Below are 17,275 nucleotides of genomic sequence, written 5' to 3'. Positions count from 1 at the left end.
TTTTTATAGTAAAAAGTAATTTCTTTCTGATTATTGAAGTGTGATTATTGTTGAAAAATTGGATACAGAAAAAATATAAAGAATATTAAAAATCACCCATGTCTCATTCTCCAGGGATATTTTTAATATATATAAATATATGTTTCATATATAATTAATATTTATGTAAACATTTATATAAATGTAAAATATGAAAGTATTAGATATTTATAAAAATAAATATAAAATATATTTTAAAGATTCTATTTATTTTATTTTAGGGCAAGCATGAATGCAAGGTGGTGAGGGGCAGAAGGAGAGGGAGAGAATCTCATGCAGACTCTATGCTGAGTGCAGAGTCTATCTAGGGGCTGGATCTCACGACCTTGATCATGACTTGAGCCAAAACCAAGAGTTGGCTGCTCAACTGACTGAGCCACCCGGGCGGCCCTATACAGACTTTTCTTTTAAAAACCAGGTACTTGGGGTGCCTATGTGGCTCAGTTGGTTAAGTGTCCCACTCAGTCTCAGCTCAGGTCATGGTCTCAAGTTCAGGGAATTGAACCCTGCATTAGGTTCTGCACTCAGTATGGAGTCTGCTTGAGATTCTGTGTTTCCCTTTCTCTTTGCCCCTCCATCTGCTCACACTCTCTCTAAAATAAGTACCTCAGCATCTTTGCTTCTTCATTGTCAACCGACACCTGTGGTCTCATGAGTTTCAGTTGACTGAGAAAAAAAAATACTTACATACAGTTTACAGATGGTTTTGCATCATATGCTGGTACCACCTGAAGTTGGATATGTATAGCACTGTAGCCATAATCAGGGGGCGACCCAGAGGGCAGTGGTGAAGGGAAATTCTTCTGATGAGTAGAACTTTGAATAGTGCACCTACTTATTTATTTTGTTGGGAAACAGATGGTTAGAGATGTAGATCCATTCTGACTCATGACAGTAGCAGTTGTTGGACTTAATCATTATGGATCTGGAAAGAATGTAATTGGAAGTATGGGGGGATAGGTATGTAGATATGCTCCTGAATGGACATCAGCTAATGTTTGTGTTTATTGTGATATGATGCCCATCATAGAGCATTCTCAGCAGAGAAGGATCTTAATAAAGTAGACAAGGTGTAACCTCTGGATTCCAGCCGCCTTCCCTATCCACCTCTATCCTTGCTTAGTGGGCTCATGAAAAAGATGCCAGGATGGCAGGCATGGAAGTTGTGCATGTTATGCTCAGCAATATGGACTTCATTCACCAAGACCAATCTGGCTACCACTATTGCTGAATGACTACCTTGCTAATATTAACAGAGTACTGACACTGAATCCCAGAGATAACACCATTCCTCTGGTATTTCATATCACATTGCCTTTTTTTTTTTTAAATAAGGTTTTATTTACTTATAGAGAGGGAGAGAGGGAGGGAGAGGGAGAATCTGAAGCTGACTCGTCACTGAGTAGGGAGCCCAGTGTGCCTGAAATGAGTCTCTCAGATGCGTAACCAACCAGGCACCCCCATATCACATTGCTTTTGACCAGGCTACTCACTCATGTTCATAGAATTCGTGATCTTACCATGTTCCCCATTACCCTGAAGCAGCTGAATTGATAAAACAGTGGAATGTTCTTTTGAAAACTCCGTCAGCTGGTTGACAATTCTGTGTGGTGCTGGGATAATGTTCTCTAAGACGTTGTCCAGTCTCTGAATCAGCCACCAACCAGTGTGTGGTGGTATTTATTTTGTAGCCAGCATTCATAGGTAGGGAATTAAGAGGTTGACATGGAGTGAACTCCTGTCACTATACACCTGATGGTCTACTAAGAAAATCTTTGCTTCTTTCCTCACAGCTCTGGGGTCTGCTAGTTTAGAGAGGAATACTTCTGCTGGGAACATAGTATTGGTTCTATTGAACTGGAAGTTAAGCACCTGAGCACTTTGGCTTCCTCTTGCCAGTGAATTAATAGGCAAAGCAAAAGATTACTGTGTTGGTCAGGATGATTGAATCTGACTTCAAAGTGGAATTTGAGTTGCTGCTACATAGGGGTAAAGAGGAATATGTCTGGAATGCAGGAGATTATCTGGAGTGCCTCTTAGTGCTTCCGTGTTCTGTGATAAAAGCGAATGCAGTAATAAAACAGTCTACTGCAGGCAGGGCTGCTCATGGCAGTGGTTTGAGTCAGCAAACCAGGCAGGGAATAACAACCAGATGAGATGATTGCTGAGGGCAAGTGGAATATGTGATAGATAGTAGAACATTATAAATACCACCTACGACCTCATGACCGGTTACAGAATGAAAACTCTAGTATTTATGAATATTTGCTCTGTACCTTAATATTTGTGTGTATATTAACCAGTTTTTTCCCTCTCTCTGCAGTTCTTTTATATTTAACTTTAGATGAGTTATAATAGTAGTTAACCTAGTATTTCGATATTTAACTTACAAGATATCCAAGGGGAAGTATAACTCAGCCAGTTAGAAAAGGAATGAACATTACTCAGAAAGTAGACTTTGTATTCTCTTTTGGGGAGATAGCATCATTTTGGTTGTATGAGGATGACTGGATCATGTTGGACTGAAGCATGTTTTTGCTATTGTCTTTATTCAGGAGTTAAATATAATGAAAGAAGTTCCTACATAAACATTATTGACTGAGGGTACTGTAGTGGTTTGTACTATTTCAGTTTCCTTAAGTTGAAACTATGTATCTCATAGTTCTGTAGTAGACTTCCTTCCTTTAAGGTTGTGGGTTAGAATTAGCTAAAAGAATTTATGTAAGCGACATTCATTAACCTCTACAGGTTTTTGTGGTTAAGTGTAATAAGAGGCAGAGAGGTGTTGGTGGGTTCCAGCTTGACCTTGGTCTCCCTTTGCTCTAGTTCTTTTTCCTAGTTGCTGACAGTTTGGTCAACAGTGGCATCAGGCCCCTCAACTGATACGAAAATTGCAAAAGCATAGCTTCCCAGATCTCTACAGGAGCATTTCCTTTGCAGTCTCATTTCTCTAGCTGGGTGTGTTTGGCTTCTCAAATTGATGTCTTTCTGATCCTCACACTTCTCCTGTGGACTGTCTTAATTTTTCCCAGCTATTTTTATAATGTGGAAAGTAAAATTCTATAATTTCTTATTAAGTGGCTCTGCTTCCTAGTTTGAATCCTGATTTAATACATTTTACTTGTTGGTAAGTATCACTTTTATTGACTACATGGCATTCTAGTATATGAATTTTTTTTCTAGTCACCTTTCATTGGCCATTTAGATTATTTCATGTGTGTGTGATTATAAACAGAGGTGGTTGGACATCCTTAAACATACAGTATTATTATTTGTTTTGCACTTGACCTTTATTTCTTTTGGGTAAGCTCCTAAAAGTGAAGAATATATGCCTTTTAAAGAACTGTTAAACATGTTGTCTAATTGTACCCTCCAGCAGTATGTGAAACTGATTGCCCAACCTACACTCTTGATCATGGTGGCTCTTTCAATTTAATTCTTTTTTATTTAAATTCTAGTTAATTAACATACAGTATAATATTAGTTTCAGGCATACAATATAGTAATTGAATAATATAATACCTGGTACTCATCACAGGTGCACTTCTTAGGGCACCTGGTGGTTTAGTCAGCTGAGCATTCCCTTCTTGGTTTTGGCTCAGGTCATGATCTCAGGGTAGTGGGATTGAGCCCCACATCAGGTTCCACACTCAGTGTAGAATCTGCTTGAGATTTCCTCCCTTTCCCTCCCCCTCTACACCTCTTTGCTCCCACATGCATGCACTCTCTATAAAATCAATAAATTCAATCTTAAAGCCTAAAAAACAAGTACACTTCTTAATCCTTAACCCCCTACCCACCACCCATCCCTTTCATTGTAATTCTTTAAAGAAGAAAGATATCTGAGAATATAATTAGTTAACATGGAAATAATGGAAGGAAGCTAGTATCTTGGACTAAGTATGAGATATATTCTGCCAATAATATTTAAACATGTAACTAATTTTGTGTTTAAATGTAGTTGTTCGGGATGCCTGGGTGGCTCAGTGGTTGGGTGCCTGCCTTCGACACAGGTCGTGATCCTAGAATCCAGGATCGAGTCCCATATCACGCTTCCTGCCGGGAGCCTGCTTCTCCCTCTGCCTGTGTGTCTACCTCTGTCTGAATCTGTGTCTCTCATGAATAAATAAATTTTAGAAAAAAAAATGTAGTTGTTCTGGGGGTGCCTGAGTGGCTCAGTCATTTAAGTGGCTGCCTTCAACTTGGGTCATGATTCCAGAATCCTGGGATCGAGCCCCATGTCGTGTTCCATGGTCCGTGGGGAGCCTGCTCTTCTCTCTTCCCTACTCATGGTCTCCCATGTGCTCTCTTGTGTGCTGTCTCTCAAATAAATAAAAGTCTTGGGCAGCCCCAGTGGCGCAGCGGTTTAGCGCTGCCTGCAGCCCACGGCGTGATCCTGGAGACCTGGGATTGAGTCCCACGTCAGGCTCCCTTCATGGAGCCTGCTTCTCCTTCTGCCTGTCTCTGCTTCTCTCTCTCGCTCTGTATCTCTCATGGGTAAATAAAATAGAATCTTTAAAAAAAAAATAAATGAAATCTTAAAAAAAAATGTAGTTGCTCTTTTGAAAACTGGGTTCTTACAGGTTTTCCATTAAGCCTGTTTCTTTAAAATAGAAGTCCTGTAGTATAGTACTGACTGGTAAAGGAGTTAGTTTGGGGTGTCATTGACTTAGGCTGTAATTATGGCAAAATTAAAAATTTCAGAATCTGATGATCTAGTTATTGGAAATGCCCTAGGGGGTATAAATTGCGATGGTTTAAAAACATATTCTATATTAGGGTTGAATTTTGAATTTTATATAATGAGTATGCTAGCTGTTAATTGTTGTTCTTCGATTAAAGAAGAGCGTGCCACAACTCTCCTTCCTTGACTATCAAAACTGTGATGTAAGAGGCAGCAGAGACTTCTAGATTTTTTGCTAGACGCTGGTAGGCCAGTTAGCAGTTGCTTAAATGGCAGGTGGTAAAACGAGGAGCTGTGTGCTAAAGCTTATGGTAACTATATTTCAACCTGAATTGCCATGCAAGCAGTTTGTTCTTTTTGCTCGATATTTGCCATAACCTAGTAGGATTTCTTTTTAATTACTTTTCACTTCTCTTGAAATGGGAATTGTGTTGAGAAAATTATATCCTTTCAGTGGTAGCTGGGTATTGCATGACTCCATGCTTAATGGGTTTATTTGTTAATAGTGAACCAACATTTGGCCTATGTGCTCTTTACTCCCTCTCATCCTTTCATTCCTCTCCACAAAATGATTATGGATTTCTCCTGGAAAGTTTCTTAGGTCTCAAACCAAACTTTAGATTGGCCTTCAGCAAAGTAGATGTTTTGTGTACCTTATGGTATATAAAACTTTTCCTTTTATAGGTATTAAAACCTGACATTTTAGGGATGCCTGGGTGGCTCAGTGGTTGAGCATCTGCCTTCGACTCAAGGCGTGATTCCGGGATCCGGAATCGAGTCCCACATCGGGCTCCCTGCATAGAGCCTGCTTCTCTCTCTGTGTTTCTCATGAATGAATAAATCTTAAAAAAAAACAAAACAACAATAAAAAAAACTTGACATTTTAAATTCTTCCTATTAACATTAACATACCTTTTTTTTTTAAAGGGCCCTTAGACCAATAAGTGTTCCTTATATTCTGTATTTAATCAAGTCTAAGAAACTTCCTCCTCACCCCCACATTTTAACATTTCTGCAATTGGGATGCATTTTACAATTTAAAAGCTGTCTGCCAGAGTAGTATTCAATGTCTGTACTTGTGGGAACTTGGTTGTTTTTGCTGGTGGTTTAACTGGATTATTGCGGCCTGTTAACAGATATATAAGGACCATTTGAGGAAAGGCTAGAGTCCTGGGTTTTACCTTCAGGCAGTTTTGGGGGTTGAGACCTTCTGGTAAGATTAAGTTAGCACTAGCATCAGAATTTGCAAAATTGATATGTTAGCAACTTGTAAGAAAATTCTGGAAATAATGATAGAGCCTTATCTTAAAAGATATTGTGTCACCTGCAGTGGAAAGGAAGTTCACAGCATCACCTATATAGTATTCTTGCCACCTTGTTTAATCAGAATCTAGTCATAAGGAAATAATCAGACAAATCTAGTTTATAGGATTTTCTATAAAAAAATGGTTTGGTTTTATTTTTTTATTTATTTATAAGAACGATTTACTTATTTGAGAAAAAGTGTGCGTGTGCAAGCTCAAGCAGGGGGAGGAACGGGGCATGGGTGGGGTGGGGGGAATCTCAGACAGATGTCCAGTGTGGAGCTTAACGGGGTGTCAATCTCACAACCCTGTGACCATGACCTGAGTCAAAACCAAGAGTCAGTCACTTAACTGACTGAGCTACCCAGGTGCCCATCTGGTTTGGATTTTTAAAATAACATCTGTTTTGAACATCAAAAAGGTCAGGGTTGAAGGGTAAAGGTTTTTTAAGTTTTAAGAAAACTAGATAGAAATGACTATAGCTTTGGAAAATCTTTGGTTAGATCTTGCATTGTACAAAAGATAAAGAGTTTTTTTGGGAATGGCTGGATGGCTCAGTTGGTTAAGTATTGACTTGATTTTGACTCACATCATGATCTGGGGGTCTGTGCTCAGATGGGACTCTGCTTTTCCCTCTCCTGCTGCCCCTTTCCCCTGCGTGTATGTGCTTGCATGCACTCTCTCTCTTTCCCTCCATCTCAAATAAGTAAGTAAAATCTTTAAAAAAAAAAAAAAAGATTCTCTCCCTCTGCCCCTCTACCCCCTTAAAAAAGGGATTTTTTTTTTTCTGGAATTTGGATAACATTGAGTATGAATTTTCTAGCTAATTTTATTTCTTTATGATTAACACTGACATAAAGTGACCATCCAGGTAAATCTGAGAAAGTATTTCCTATAAGTATAAAGTAATTTTTTATAAGAAAGCGTTCGGACACAATTCAGTTGACAGGTTTTTCCTAGTGATACATAAAAATGGTGCATCTCACAGTAGCTGGTTTGTGGAGTCATTGAAATAGAGTAATTTTTGTAGATTTAGGTTATTTTTTAATGGATTTTCATGAAATTACTTCCATTAAATAATTGGAAAAACGTGTAAAATATTTGGTGGGAAAAATTCCGACTTTGGAAAAGTTTCTGGGAGGTTTAGATTAGAGGTAAGTTAAAAGTTATTAAAAGAAAGAAATGTTATTAAAAGACACGATGTGACATTCCTAGAAAGGGGGAGGAAAGGGAAAGATACAAAAGCAAAATGGCAGAAAAACTTTTTTTTTTTTTTATGTACTTTGCAAAGCAGTTTTATTAAACAGAAATTTGTTACAATTTTGTGCAAGTCACAGGAAAGTCATGCTATATTTTTGTGGTCAGACTTTCATAACCTTCTGAGCTGGTAAGAAATACACTGACTTTCCAATTTCCTGGTGGGAACTCTATGCCAGGCACGAATCCTGTACTCTTGCTCTCTTCTGAACAATGCCTTAGTGCCAGTTTGGCAGCTACGAAGCCAAACTCACCTTCCAATCATCTGGACGTAAAACCAGAGATAGAATTCATTGCCAATTTCACTTTGTTCTTATCATGAGGAGCTCAACCTCAGACACATGAGGGGCACTGCTGCCTTGATGCAGAGCACAGCCTCACCCATTTCTCAGCTCCAGTCTTAACTACTGCTCATCTTTCATGATGACATGAGCTGGCAATGAAGCGCAGTGCCTTTTAACCCCGGAGGAGTAAGGGGAGATGGGGGCACTACTGGAGGATATTTCAGTTCATCTTTGGGGGATTAACGGAAAAACTTTTTTTTTAAGTACATATGAGACCCCCCATTTGTTACCTGAGTAGGGTCATTAAACTTCTTGCATTTATGGCGGAAGAAATTGATGTTTTTCAAAGAGCAAATTAATTTCAAGTCTCTTGGCAGACTTTAAGGAAGGGTTCAAAATGAGAAAGAACTTTTAATTTAAGTCATATTTTTCTTTGAAATGTTATTATACAGGCTAATGCTGTAGCATATGTTCTGAATATATGCTCTGTTTTCCATATAGGACATCTTTTAATAATGTAGGGTTCTAGCCTACCTAGAATGATACTTTTAATGTTAGCTTATAGGTTATTTGGAACTTAATTAATGTAGCTAAAATGTTACCATGAAAAGTTGGAAGAAAATGATTAGTTATACTGAACTTGTAAAATGAATAAAAGAACACATTTAATAAATGAACAGTGCCCAGTGTGTGAGGAAAACAGATTTAAGGCAGAGCTAGAACAAAATGACAGCATTGGTGTTTATTTCATATAATTAATAATGTGTATTAAAATTGGCATTTTATTTTTAAGATACTTTTTTTTTTAAGATTAAAATTTTTTTATTATTTTAAACTAATCTCTGCAGCTGGCGTGGGGCTCGAACTCAACAACCCTGAGATCAAAAGTTGCATGCTTTACCAACTGAGCCAGCTGGGTGCCCCTCTTTAATTTTTTTTTTTTAAGGATTTGATTTATTTATTTATTCATGAGAGACACAGAAAGAGAGAGAGAGAGAGAGAGGCAGAGCCATAGGCAGAGGGAGAAGCAGGCTCCATGCAGGGAACCTGATGTGGAGCTTGATTCCGGGACTCCAGGATCATGCCCTGGGTTGAAGGCAGGCGCTAAAACTGCTGAGGTACCCAGGCGTTCCTTAATTTATTTTTTTTAAATTTTAAGTAGGCTCCATGCCCAGTGCAGGGCTCAAACTCAAGAACCTGAGATCAAGAGTTGCTGGCTTTAGTGACTGAGCCAGCCGGACACTCCAGAATACTTTCTAAGGAAAGCATCCTGAGCTTATTTTAAAAATAAGTGAAAATTAATTTTAATGTATTCCAGGTATAAAATTTTGCAGGCAGGACACTTGGCTGGCTCATTCAGTGAAGTATGTGACTCTTGATCTCAGGGTGAGGTTATGGAACCTATTTAAAATTTAAAAAAGTTTTTACAGCCTTATAAAGCCAAGTAAAATGTAATTTTTTAAATTTTTTTTTAATTTTTTTAATTTAAAGAGAGAAAGAAGGAGCAAGCAGGGCTGGGGGGGAGTGGGTGGTGGTGGGAGTGGACAGAGGGAGAGAGAGAATCTTAAGCAAGTTTCATGCCCAGCTCGGAACCTGATGCAGGGCTTGATCTTACCACCCTGAGATCATGAGCTGGACGCTTTACTGACTGACCATGCAGGTGCCCCTAAAATGTGAATTTATAAAACTTAAATATGATACTTACTGAAGTTGAAGGACAGGTATATGGGGTTATCATATTATTCTTTCTACTTGTTAATTTATTAATCATTATGTTGCCCTCATTTAGAGGATTTAAAATGAGACAATAGGCAACAAACAGGTTACTGCCATAACTGTAAAGTTTTTGAGAGTCATTTTTTGAAAACGACGCTAAGGAAAACTAGCACATGGAGAAATGTTCATGGTACATTTAGTGAAAAAAGCATGACATTAGCTGTAGGATATAATGTCAGTTTTTACATTATTGAATACACATACTGGAGAGACTTGGAAGAAAATACAGTAACATGTTAACTGGTCTATTTGAATGATAGGACCATGATACATCTTTTTCACTTATATTTTTCTCATTTTTGGTATTTTTCTGTTAAAAAGAAGGCAAAAATTCAAAAGCTATTTGTTTTCATATAGAATGCATTAGTTTTAAGCGTAATCATGACAAGGATGTTCTCTCTGTCTCTTAGGATTCAAGAATTTATATGAGATAGAGGGAAAAATTTTTTTTGCTGTGGTAATAAAGGTTGAGAGAATGACGGAGAGGAAATACTGTTTTTTTTTTTTTTTAAAGATTTTATTTATTTATTCATGAGAGAGAGAGAGAGAGAGAGGCAGAGACACAGGCAGAGGGAGAAGCAGACTCCATGAGAGAGAGAGAGAGAGAGAGAGAGAGAGAGAGAGAGGCAGAGACACAGGCAGAGGGAGAAGCAGGCTCCATGCAGGGAGCCCGATGTGGGACTCGATACCCGGTCTCCAGGATTCCGCCCTGTGCCGAAGGCAGGCACCAAACCGCTGAGCCACCCTGGGATCCCCAAGAGGAAATATTGTTAAAGATAAATGTATAGATATGAGAGAGATTGCTTATTGCTAATAATTTTCACTTTAGAGAGTGGGAAAAAAAAGATCACTCTGCCTGTGAAGTCACCTTGAAGGGCAGGAAAAGGACTTATAGGTGTAGATATTACTTGAAAATGTTCTTTACTCAAACTAGTAGATCCTGACTCAGTAAAACTTGGTTTCTACAGGTAAAGGAGGAAAGAGGAAGACAGTTTTATGTATGGGCTGTTTATAAAATTCAGTTATCTAAGGAATTTCCTGTTTAACTCTTGGCTGCATTGTTTGAGTTTAGCTCTTTTAAATAATTAACTTTTGCTTTTAAAACTGAACATGTTTATTTCCATTTTAAGCAAATTTCATCAATGGCATAAGACAGGGATGGCAAATGAGTTTCATATCACGTGCCAATTCCTGTAGTGATTAGTTAAGGGTTTTTAGACTTTGCAGAGAAGACTGCTATAATTAACAATGTCTGTTTTAGCTCCTTGCAGAAATACTATGTATCTTCTAGTTTTGTAGCCCATTTAAAAAATATTTTTTTAATTTTTTAAAGATTTTTATTTATTCATGAGAGGCAGAGAGAGAGAGAGAGAGAGAGACACACACACACACAGGCAGAGGGAGAAGCATGCAGGGAGCCTGATGGGGGACTCGATCCCGGGTCTCCAGGATCATGTCGTGGACTGAAGGCGGCGCTAAACCACTGAGCCCCCGGGCTGCTCTGTAGTCCATTTTGTATGATCCCTGGAACATCCTAAAGCTGTTGGTAGTGATTTAAAGTATAATAAAGAAGGAAGGAGACCAACTATTGGATACTAAATTTACAATCTGAAATAAGGAACAACAGCAGTTCTTGTGTAGATTTTAAGTTTTAATTCAGTGGCCTGTAGAGGAAATTAATTGACTATACTGCCTCTTCAGTAAAGTAGCTGCAATCTACATGTGGTATTGAGTACTTTTTAAAGTGAGGCTACTTTGACTGAAAATGAGATTTTAAATTTCATTTAATTTTTAAAAATTTAAATAAAAAATGAAGCAGTGTAATATATTTTCTTTCTTTTTAAAAAGATTTTATTTATTTATTTGAGGGAGTGAGCGAGTGAGAGAGTATAAGCAGGAGGAACAGCAGAGGGAGAGGGAGAAGTATACTCTATACTGAGCAGAGAGCCCCATGTGGGGCTTGATCCCAGGACTCTGGGATCTTGGCCTGAGTCAAAGGCAGATGCATAACTGAGCCACAAGGGTGCCCCAAAATATTTTGTATTAAATACAGTTTTATTGTTTTGGTAGTACTACATTTTACTTTATAATTGTGTTGGAGCATTCATGGGAGGTTTTCATGTCTATGCCTGGGAGTGGCACCCTTTTTGCTATCATTTCATTGACAATGTTTAGTTTTATGATGTGATTAGGGAAGCTGGAAAATAAAGTATAATTCTATGCTCTGAAGGAAGAGAGAATAATAGATTTTAGTACAAAGCTGGAATCTTTCCTACTCTTGTGAAAGAAAAGTGTACAGCTTGTACACTGAAGCCACAAAAAGGGCAGATGAAACTCTAGAATTCATTGGATGACTAAAAATAACCAAGTATCACTCAAGATTAAATCTGCCTAGTTTAGTAAACATATTAAGAATAGAAAGTATTTCCTTAGCTTCACAAAGGACATATACCTTCGTAAAGGTCAGATGCTCAAAAAGCCAGTGCAGTAGAACAAAAAAAAAGAAGGTATACAGATTGGAAAGTAAGAAGTAAAATCATCTTTCATGATTGTCTGTGTACAATATGCTAAGAAATCTACAAAACAACTACAGCGAGTAAGTTTGCACGACTACAAAGTCCGTATTCAAAAATCAATTGTAGGGCAGCCCAGGTGGCTCAGGGGTTTAGTTCAGCTTTCAGCCCAGGGATGACCCTGGAGACCCGGGATTGAGCCCCACATCAGGCTCCCTGCGAGGCGCCTGCTTCTCCCTCTGCCTGGGTCTCTGCCTCTCTTTCTCTCTGTGTCTCTCTTGAATAAATAAATAAAATCTTTAAAAAAAAATCAATTGTAATTCTATAAACTTGCAATGAATAATTGGTGATTGAAATGATAAAAAGTACCATTCATAATAGCATCAAAAATATGAAATATATAGTGATAAATTTAACAGAATGTTTGCATTTAGTACACAAAAACTTTAAATTCTCTCAGCAAAGTTCTTTTTAGAAGAGTTAAATAATAGAGTGTTACTGTGTTTACAACTAGAAGATGCTAATATTTAACAATATTGTTAAATGCCAGTTTTTTCCAAATTGATTTATAGATTCAGTATAATTCCAATCAAATCTTCAGTGGGCTCTTTTGTGGAAACTGACAAACTGATTTTAAAATTTATGTGAAAGTGCAAAAGACTTAGAAATATCTAAAGCAATCTTGAAAAAGAAAAGCAAATCTGGGGCACTTTAGTACCTATCTTCAGGACCTACTGAAGCTATAGTAATATAGTATAGTACTAGATAAGGATCAGTAGATATAACAGTGGAACCTGAAAGAGAGCCCAGAAATAGACCTACAACTATGCAGTCAATTGATTTTTGAGTAAGTGTCAAGACAATTCATTGAAGAAAAGGGTGATCTTTTCAACAAATGATTCTGGAACAGTTGGATATCTATAAATAAGAGTTTTTGACTATTACCCTAACTCACACCATATACAGAAAGTTTACATGAAATAGTTCATAGATCTGCCTAAATGTAAGAGCAAAAAGTATAAAACTTTTGAAGGAAAACATGGGGGAAAATCTTAGTGACCTTGGGTTTGGCAAAGATTTTTAAAAATGGGATGCCAAAACATGAAATATAAAAGAAAGAATTATAAATTGGACTTCATTGAAAGAAAAAGTTTCCCTTCAAAAGACTGTTAAAAGGGCAGCCCTGGTGACCCCGGGGTTTAGCACCGCCTTCAGCCCGGGGCGTGATCCTGGGGACCTGGGATCCAGTCCCATATCAGGCTCCCTGCATGGAGCCTGCTTCTCCCTCTGCCTGTGTCTCTGGCTCTCTATCTCTCTCTCTGTGTCTCTCATGAATAAATAAATAAAATCTTAAAAAAAAAACAACAAAAGACTGTTTAAATAATGAAAAGGTAAGCTACCGACTAGGAGAAATATTTGTAAAACATATCTAACAAAAGACTGAGTTATGTATAGGACTTTGGGAAGAACAGGTGGTAAAGGTTTGGTTTATAACATTCACAGTAGTTTTTGTGGAGATGAGAGATGTAGTTATAATGGATAACAGGGAGGTTTGGATTCTGATGTTGATTAATGTAAACAGAAATATAAGATGGAATGAATTTAATCTATATCATTGTTGGTAGGTGTTGAGATTTTTTGTTAACATTTGTAAAGTAAAGCCCATGGATGGTGAGCCACAGTTCAATAAAAGACGGGAAAAAGGGAAAGTAGAATATAGAAATTTATTACTCACAGGTCCTGGAGGTCCACAACATGATGTCTCCAGGGGACACAGGGGGAGTTCAGTGCAGGGTGTGGGCAGGCAATGAGCTGCAGGACTTGGGGTACATGGCTTTATTAGGGTCCTCAGGTCCAGTGCTCTGGGATTTCTGGGCTAATTCTGGATTGGTCAGTTCAAACCAAAAACTGTAGGGTTTTAATAAGCTTCAAGGTGGTCTTATAAGGGAGACAGAAGAGGAAGGAGCTGGAAGACAGGAGAGATTGTTTATCACGGGTATTTGGGGGAATTCTATCTGGAACTTATATTTACTTGTCACCCTGAGGGCTATTATCTAGTGCATGTACTTGCAGGAGGAGGTAGTAGTGTCAATTCAAGGCCCCTCTAGGCACTTAGCCACATAAAGTGGATGCCGAGGCAGCAGTATTACAGAGTAGTTTAGGTATATTCTCAATTCTCAATAGTGGGTTGGGAGTTTGGGGCTGACAGAAGATCCTAAAGATATAATGTGAGAAGTTGGTGGTTTGAGGGGCTTTAGGCCACTCAGAACCAATTGTACTGTGTACCTCTGATGACGGTCACTTGATGGCTGCCTTAGTGGACCTCAGTGGATTGGCCGCTCGAGGCAGTGGATCCCACCTGGCAGATAGGGATTTCTACTATGGGCCCCCCAGTGTCCTGAGACTATCATCAGAGTGGTCCTATAAGCTTTTTGATTCAATTGGATCTTTCCATTAAAAAATATAACTTTGCCTTTCTATAGAATGCATGTTTAATGAATATTAACCTAAGTAAGTACTGATTGTTTTTGTTCTTATTTTCAGGCTGCAGACAAGAGGAAAGCTTTAGAAGAGACCAAAGCCTACACAACTCAATCCCTAGCTAGTGTTGCTTATCAAATAAATGCATTGGCCAACAATGTACTCCAGTTGCTGGATATCCAAGCCTCTCAGCTTCGGAGAATGGAGTCTTCCATCAATCATATCTCACAGGTAACAGCTTGTGAAAGGCTGTACATTCACAATTAATCAGCTGGAAGAATAGAAGCCGCATAATCAAAGAGGTAGATAGCCTGGAAATATGGATTCCTTACTCATCTTAATGACTGTAGTTATTTTAGGTTCAGGTTTGAATCCAGTTTACATACTCTTCTTCTTCTTTTTTTTTTTGTTTGTAAAATATACATAACGTAAAATTTACCATTTTAACCATTTTTTAGTTATAATTCATTGGCATTAAGTATATTCGCATTGTTGTAGAACCGTTACTGGTTATCCTACCGTGAAAGACATTTTTTTGAGGTAAAATAAATTGTATATAATTAAAGCATACAATTTTATAAATTTTGATACACATATTACCCAGGAGACTATCAACACATTCAAGATAATGAACACTCCCCACCCTCCCAATTTTTTCGTACTTCTTTGTTATTCCATCTTTCTATCCTGTCCTCAGACATTTCTGTCACTGTGGAGTGTATATATACACACACACACACACACACACATGTGGAGTATGTATATATAAATATACATGTATATACATACATATATATATATATATATATATATATATATGCTGGCATTACAAATATATTGGACAATATTCCCTCTTCTTCACCTCTATGGAAAAGTGTCTTTAGAATTGATACTTGCAACTACCAATCCCCCACCTACTTGATGTGTGAGGGGAAACAGACTGAGTCTCCATCTTCCTGATGCTTCTTCCAGCCCGGGGGCGGTGTGGTGGGGAGACACATACCAACGAGCCCAAAAATGCCCCAATCCAATGCCTAGTGACAGGAGTACTGGGTGTGGAAGGAACCTAAGAGAAAGGCAGCTCCCCGGGCTTGGAGGAAGGGGAAGGGGGCTGCCAGGCAATGAGGAGGGCTGAGCACTGGAGTGGGAACAAGTGCGGATAGAAAAGTTCGAAGACCCAAGAGAACATCTCTGGTGTGATGTACTAGGAGAAGTACCACCTCCCAACCTTCCTTACTCAAAGAAGACTTGAATCTAATCAAATCTTTAGGCCAGAGTTCCTTAGCCTTAGCACTATACATATTTGGGGCCAGATGATCCTTTGTTGCCAGGAGGAAGGGACTGCCCTGTGTACTGTAGGATGTTTAGCAGAATCCTGGGACTCCACCTACCTAGTTGTAACAACCAAAATCATCTCCAGATATTGTCATATGCCCTTTCAGGAGCAAAACCACTTCCATTTAAGGAGCAATTTAACAGTAGTGAGTGGTTTCCTCAGGCAGGGCACTGGCTCTGTTTCTCTGTTTCTTTCATGAATTGCCTTTGATCTCAGGGTCGTGAGTTCAAGTCCCACATTGGGCATACAGCCTACTTAAGAAGAAAAAGAGGGACGCCTGGATAGCTCAGCAGTTGAGCTCTGCCTTTGGCTCAGAGTGTGATCCTGTGGTCCCGGGATCGGGTCCTGCATCGGGCTCCTTGCAGGGAGCCTGCTTCTCTCTCTGTCTGTGTCAAAAAAAAAAAAGAATTGATACTTGCTACCTTCTAAATGTTTGGTGGGATTTACCAGTAAAGCTATCCGGACATAGTTTTTCTTGACAGGGAAGTTTTAACTATATATTTAATGTCTTCAGTAGATATACGACAGTTCTCTTCATCTATTTCTTCTTGAGTAACCTTTGTATTTTTCCAGGAATTTGGCCATTTCACCTATGTTGTATTTATTTGCATTAAAGTGTTAATAACATGCTCTTATCCTTTTAATATTTGTAGAATCTATAGTGATATCACATGTCATTCTTGATATTCTTAATTGTTGTCTTTTCTCTTTTTTAAGCTGGTTAGTATGGCTAGTTTATCAATTTTATTGATATTCTAAAAAAGTCCTCAGCTTCTAGTTTCATTAATCTTCTGAACCTTTTTTCTGTTTTCTATTGTGTTGATTTTTATTTTACTTGATTATTTCTTCTCCTTTTCCTTTCTTTGGAATTAATTTACTCTTATTTTGTGCTTTATTAAAGTAAAAGCTGATGTCTTTGAGCACCTAAATTTCCCTTGAAATAGTGTGTTATCTGTATTTCAGAAATTTGGATATGTTGTACCTTCATTTTCATTCAGCTCAAAATAATTTCTAACTTTGGTTTTGGTTTCTTCTCTGGCCCAGGGGGCTATTCAGAAAAATTTCAAGATTCTCAAAAGATCTCTCTGCTGTTGAGTTCTAATTTAATTCAGCAGTAGTATGGAAAATATATAATTTGAATCCTTTCAAATTTATTAAGAATTGTTTCATAACCCAGATATAGTCTCTCTTGGTAAATGTTTTGTGTGCCCTTGAGGAGAATGTATATTTTACTGCATTTTAGTGGAATATTCTGTAAAAATCATCGATCAAGTTGGTTGATAATATTGTTCAATTCTTTTATATCCTTCCTGATTTTCTGATTACTTGTTTTATTAATTGTTGAGGAAGGTAAGTTGTAATCTTGGACTCTAATTTGTGTTTTTTTTTTAAATTTTAATCTTTTTAAAAAATTACTTTGGAGCTATGTTATTAACATAATGTAAATGCTTAGGTTCGTAATGTACTATTGATGAATTTATTATTATGAAAAGACTTTTCTTTATCATTGGTAAACCTAGGTTTGACTAACTAGGCAGATGTAGTTTGGCCAGGCACTGGGGAGATGGAGTGAGTTCCTGCAGTGGAGGTATTAACTGGAT

General features: G+C 37.9%; 1 protein-coding gene across 12 annotated transcripts in view; it reads left to right on the top strand.

Annotated features, from left to right (window-relative positions):
• The window catches only part of ABI1 (abl interactor 1), a 137,858-nt gene that overhangs the window by 55,436 nt on the left and 65,147 nt on the right, over positions 1–17,275 (top strand). For all 12 annotated transcript variants that reach the window (XM_072742191.1, XM_072742201.1, XM_026013641.2 and 9 more), the window contains exon 2: positions 14,402–14,569. In XM_072742191.1, coding sequence (XP_072598292.1) covers positions 14,540–14,569 — 30 coding nt within the window. In that variant the 5' untranslated portion in view covers positions 14,402–14,539. The remainder of the gene's footprint in view (positions 1–14,401; positions 14,570–17,275) is intronic.

The sequence above is a fragment of the Vulpes vulpes genome, chromosome 2 (genome assembly GCF_048418805.1).
Source record: "Vulpes vulpes isolate BD-2025 chromosome 2, VulVul3, whole genome shotgun sequence".
In the NCBI taxonomy this organism is placed as follows: domain Eukaryota; kingdom Metazoa; phylum Chordata; class Mammalia; order Carnivora; family Canidae; genus Vulpes; species Vulpes vulpes.
Note: the sequence above shows the minus strand (reverse complement) of the source record. Positions and strands in the feature narration are given on the sequence as shown.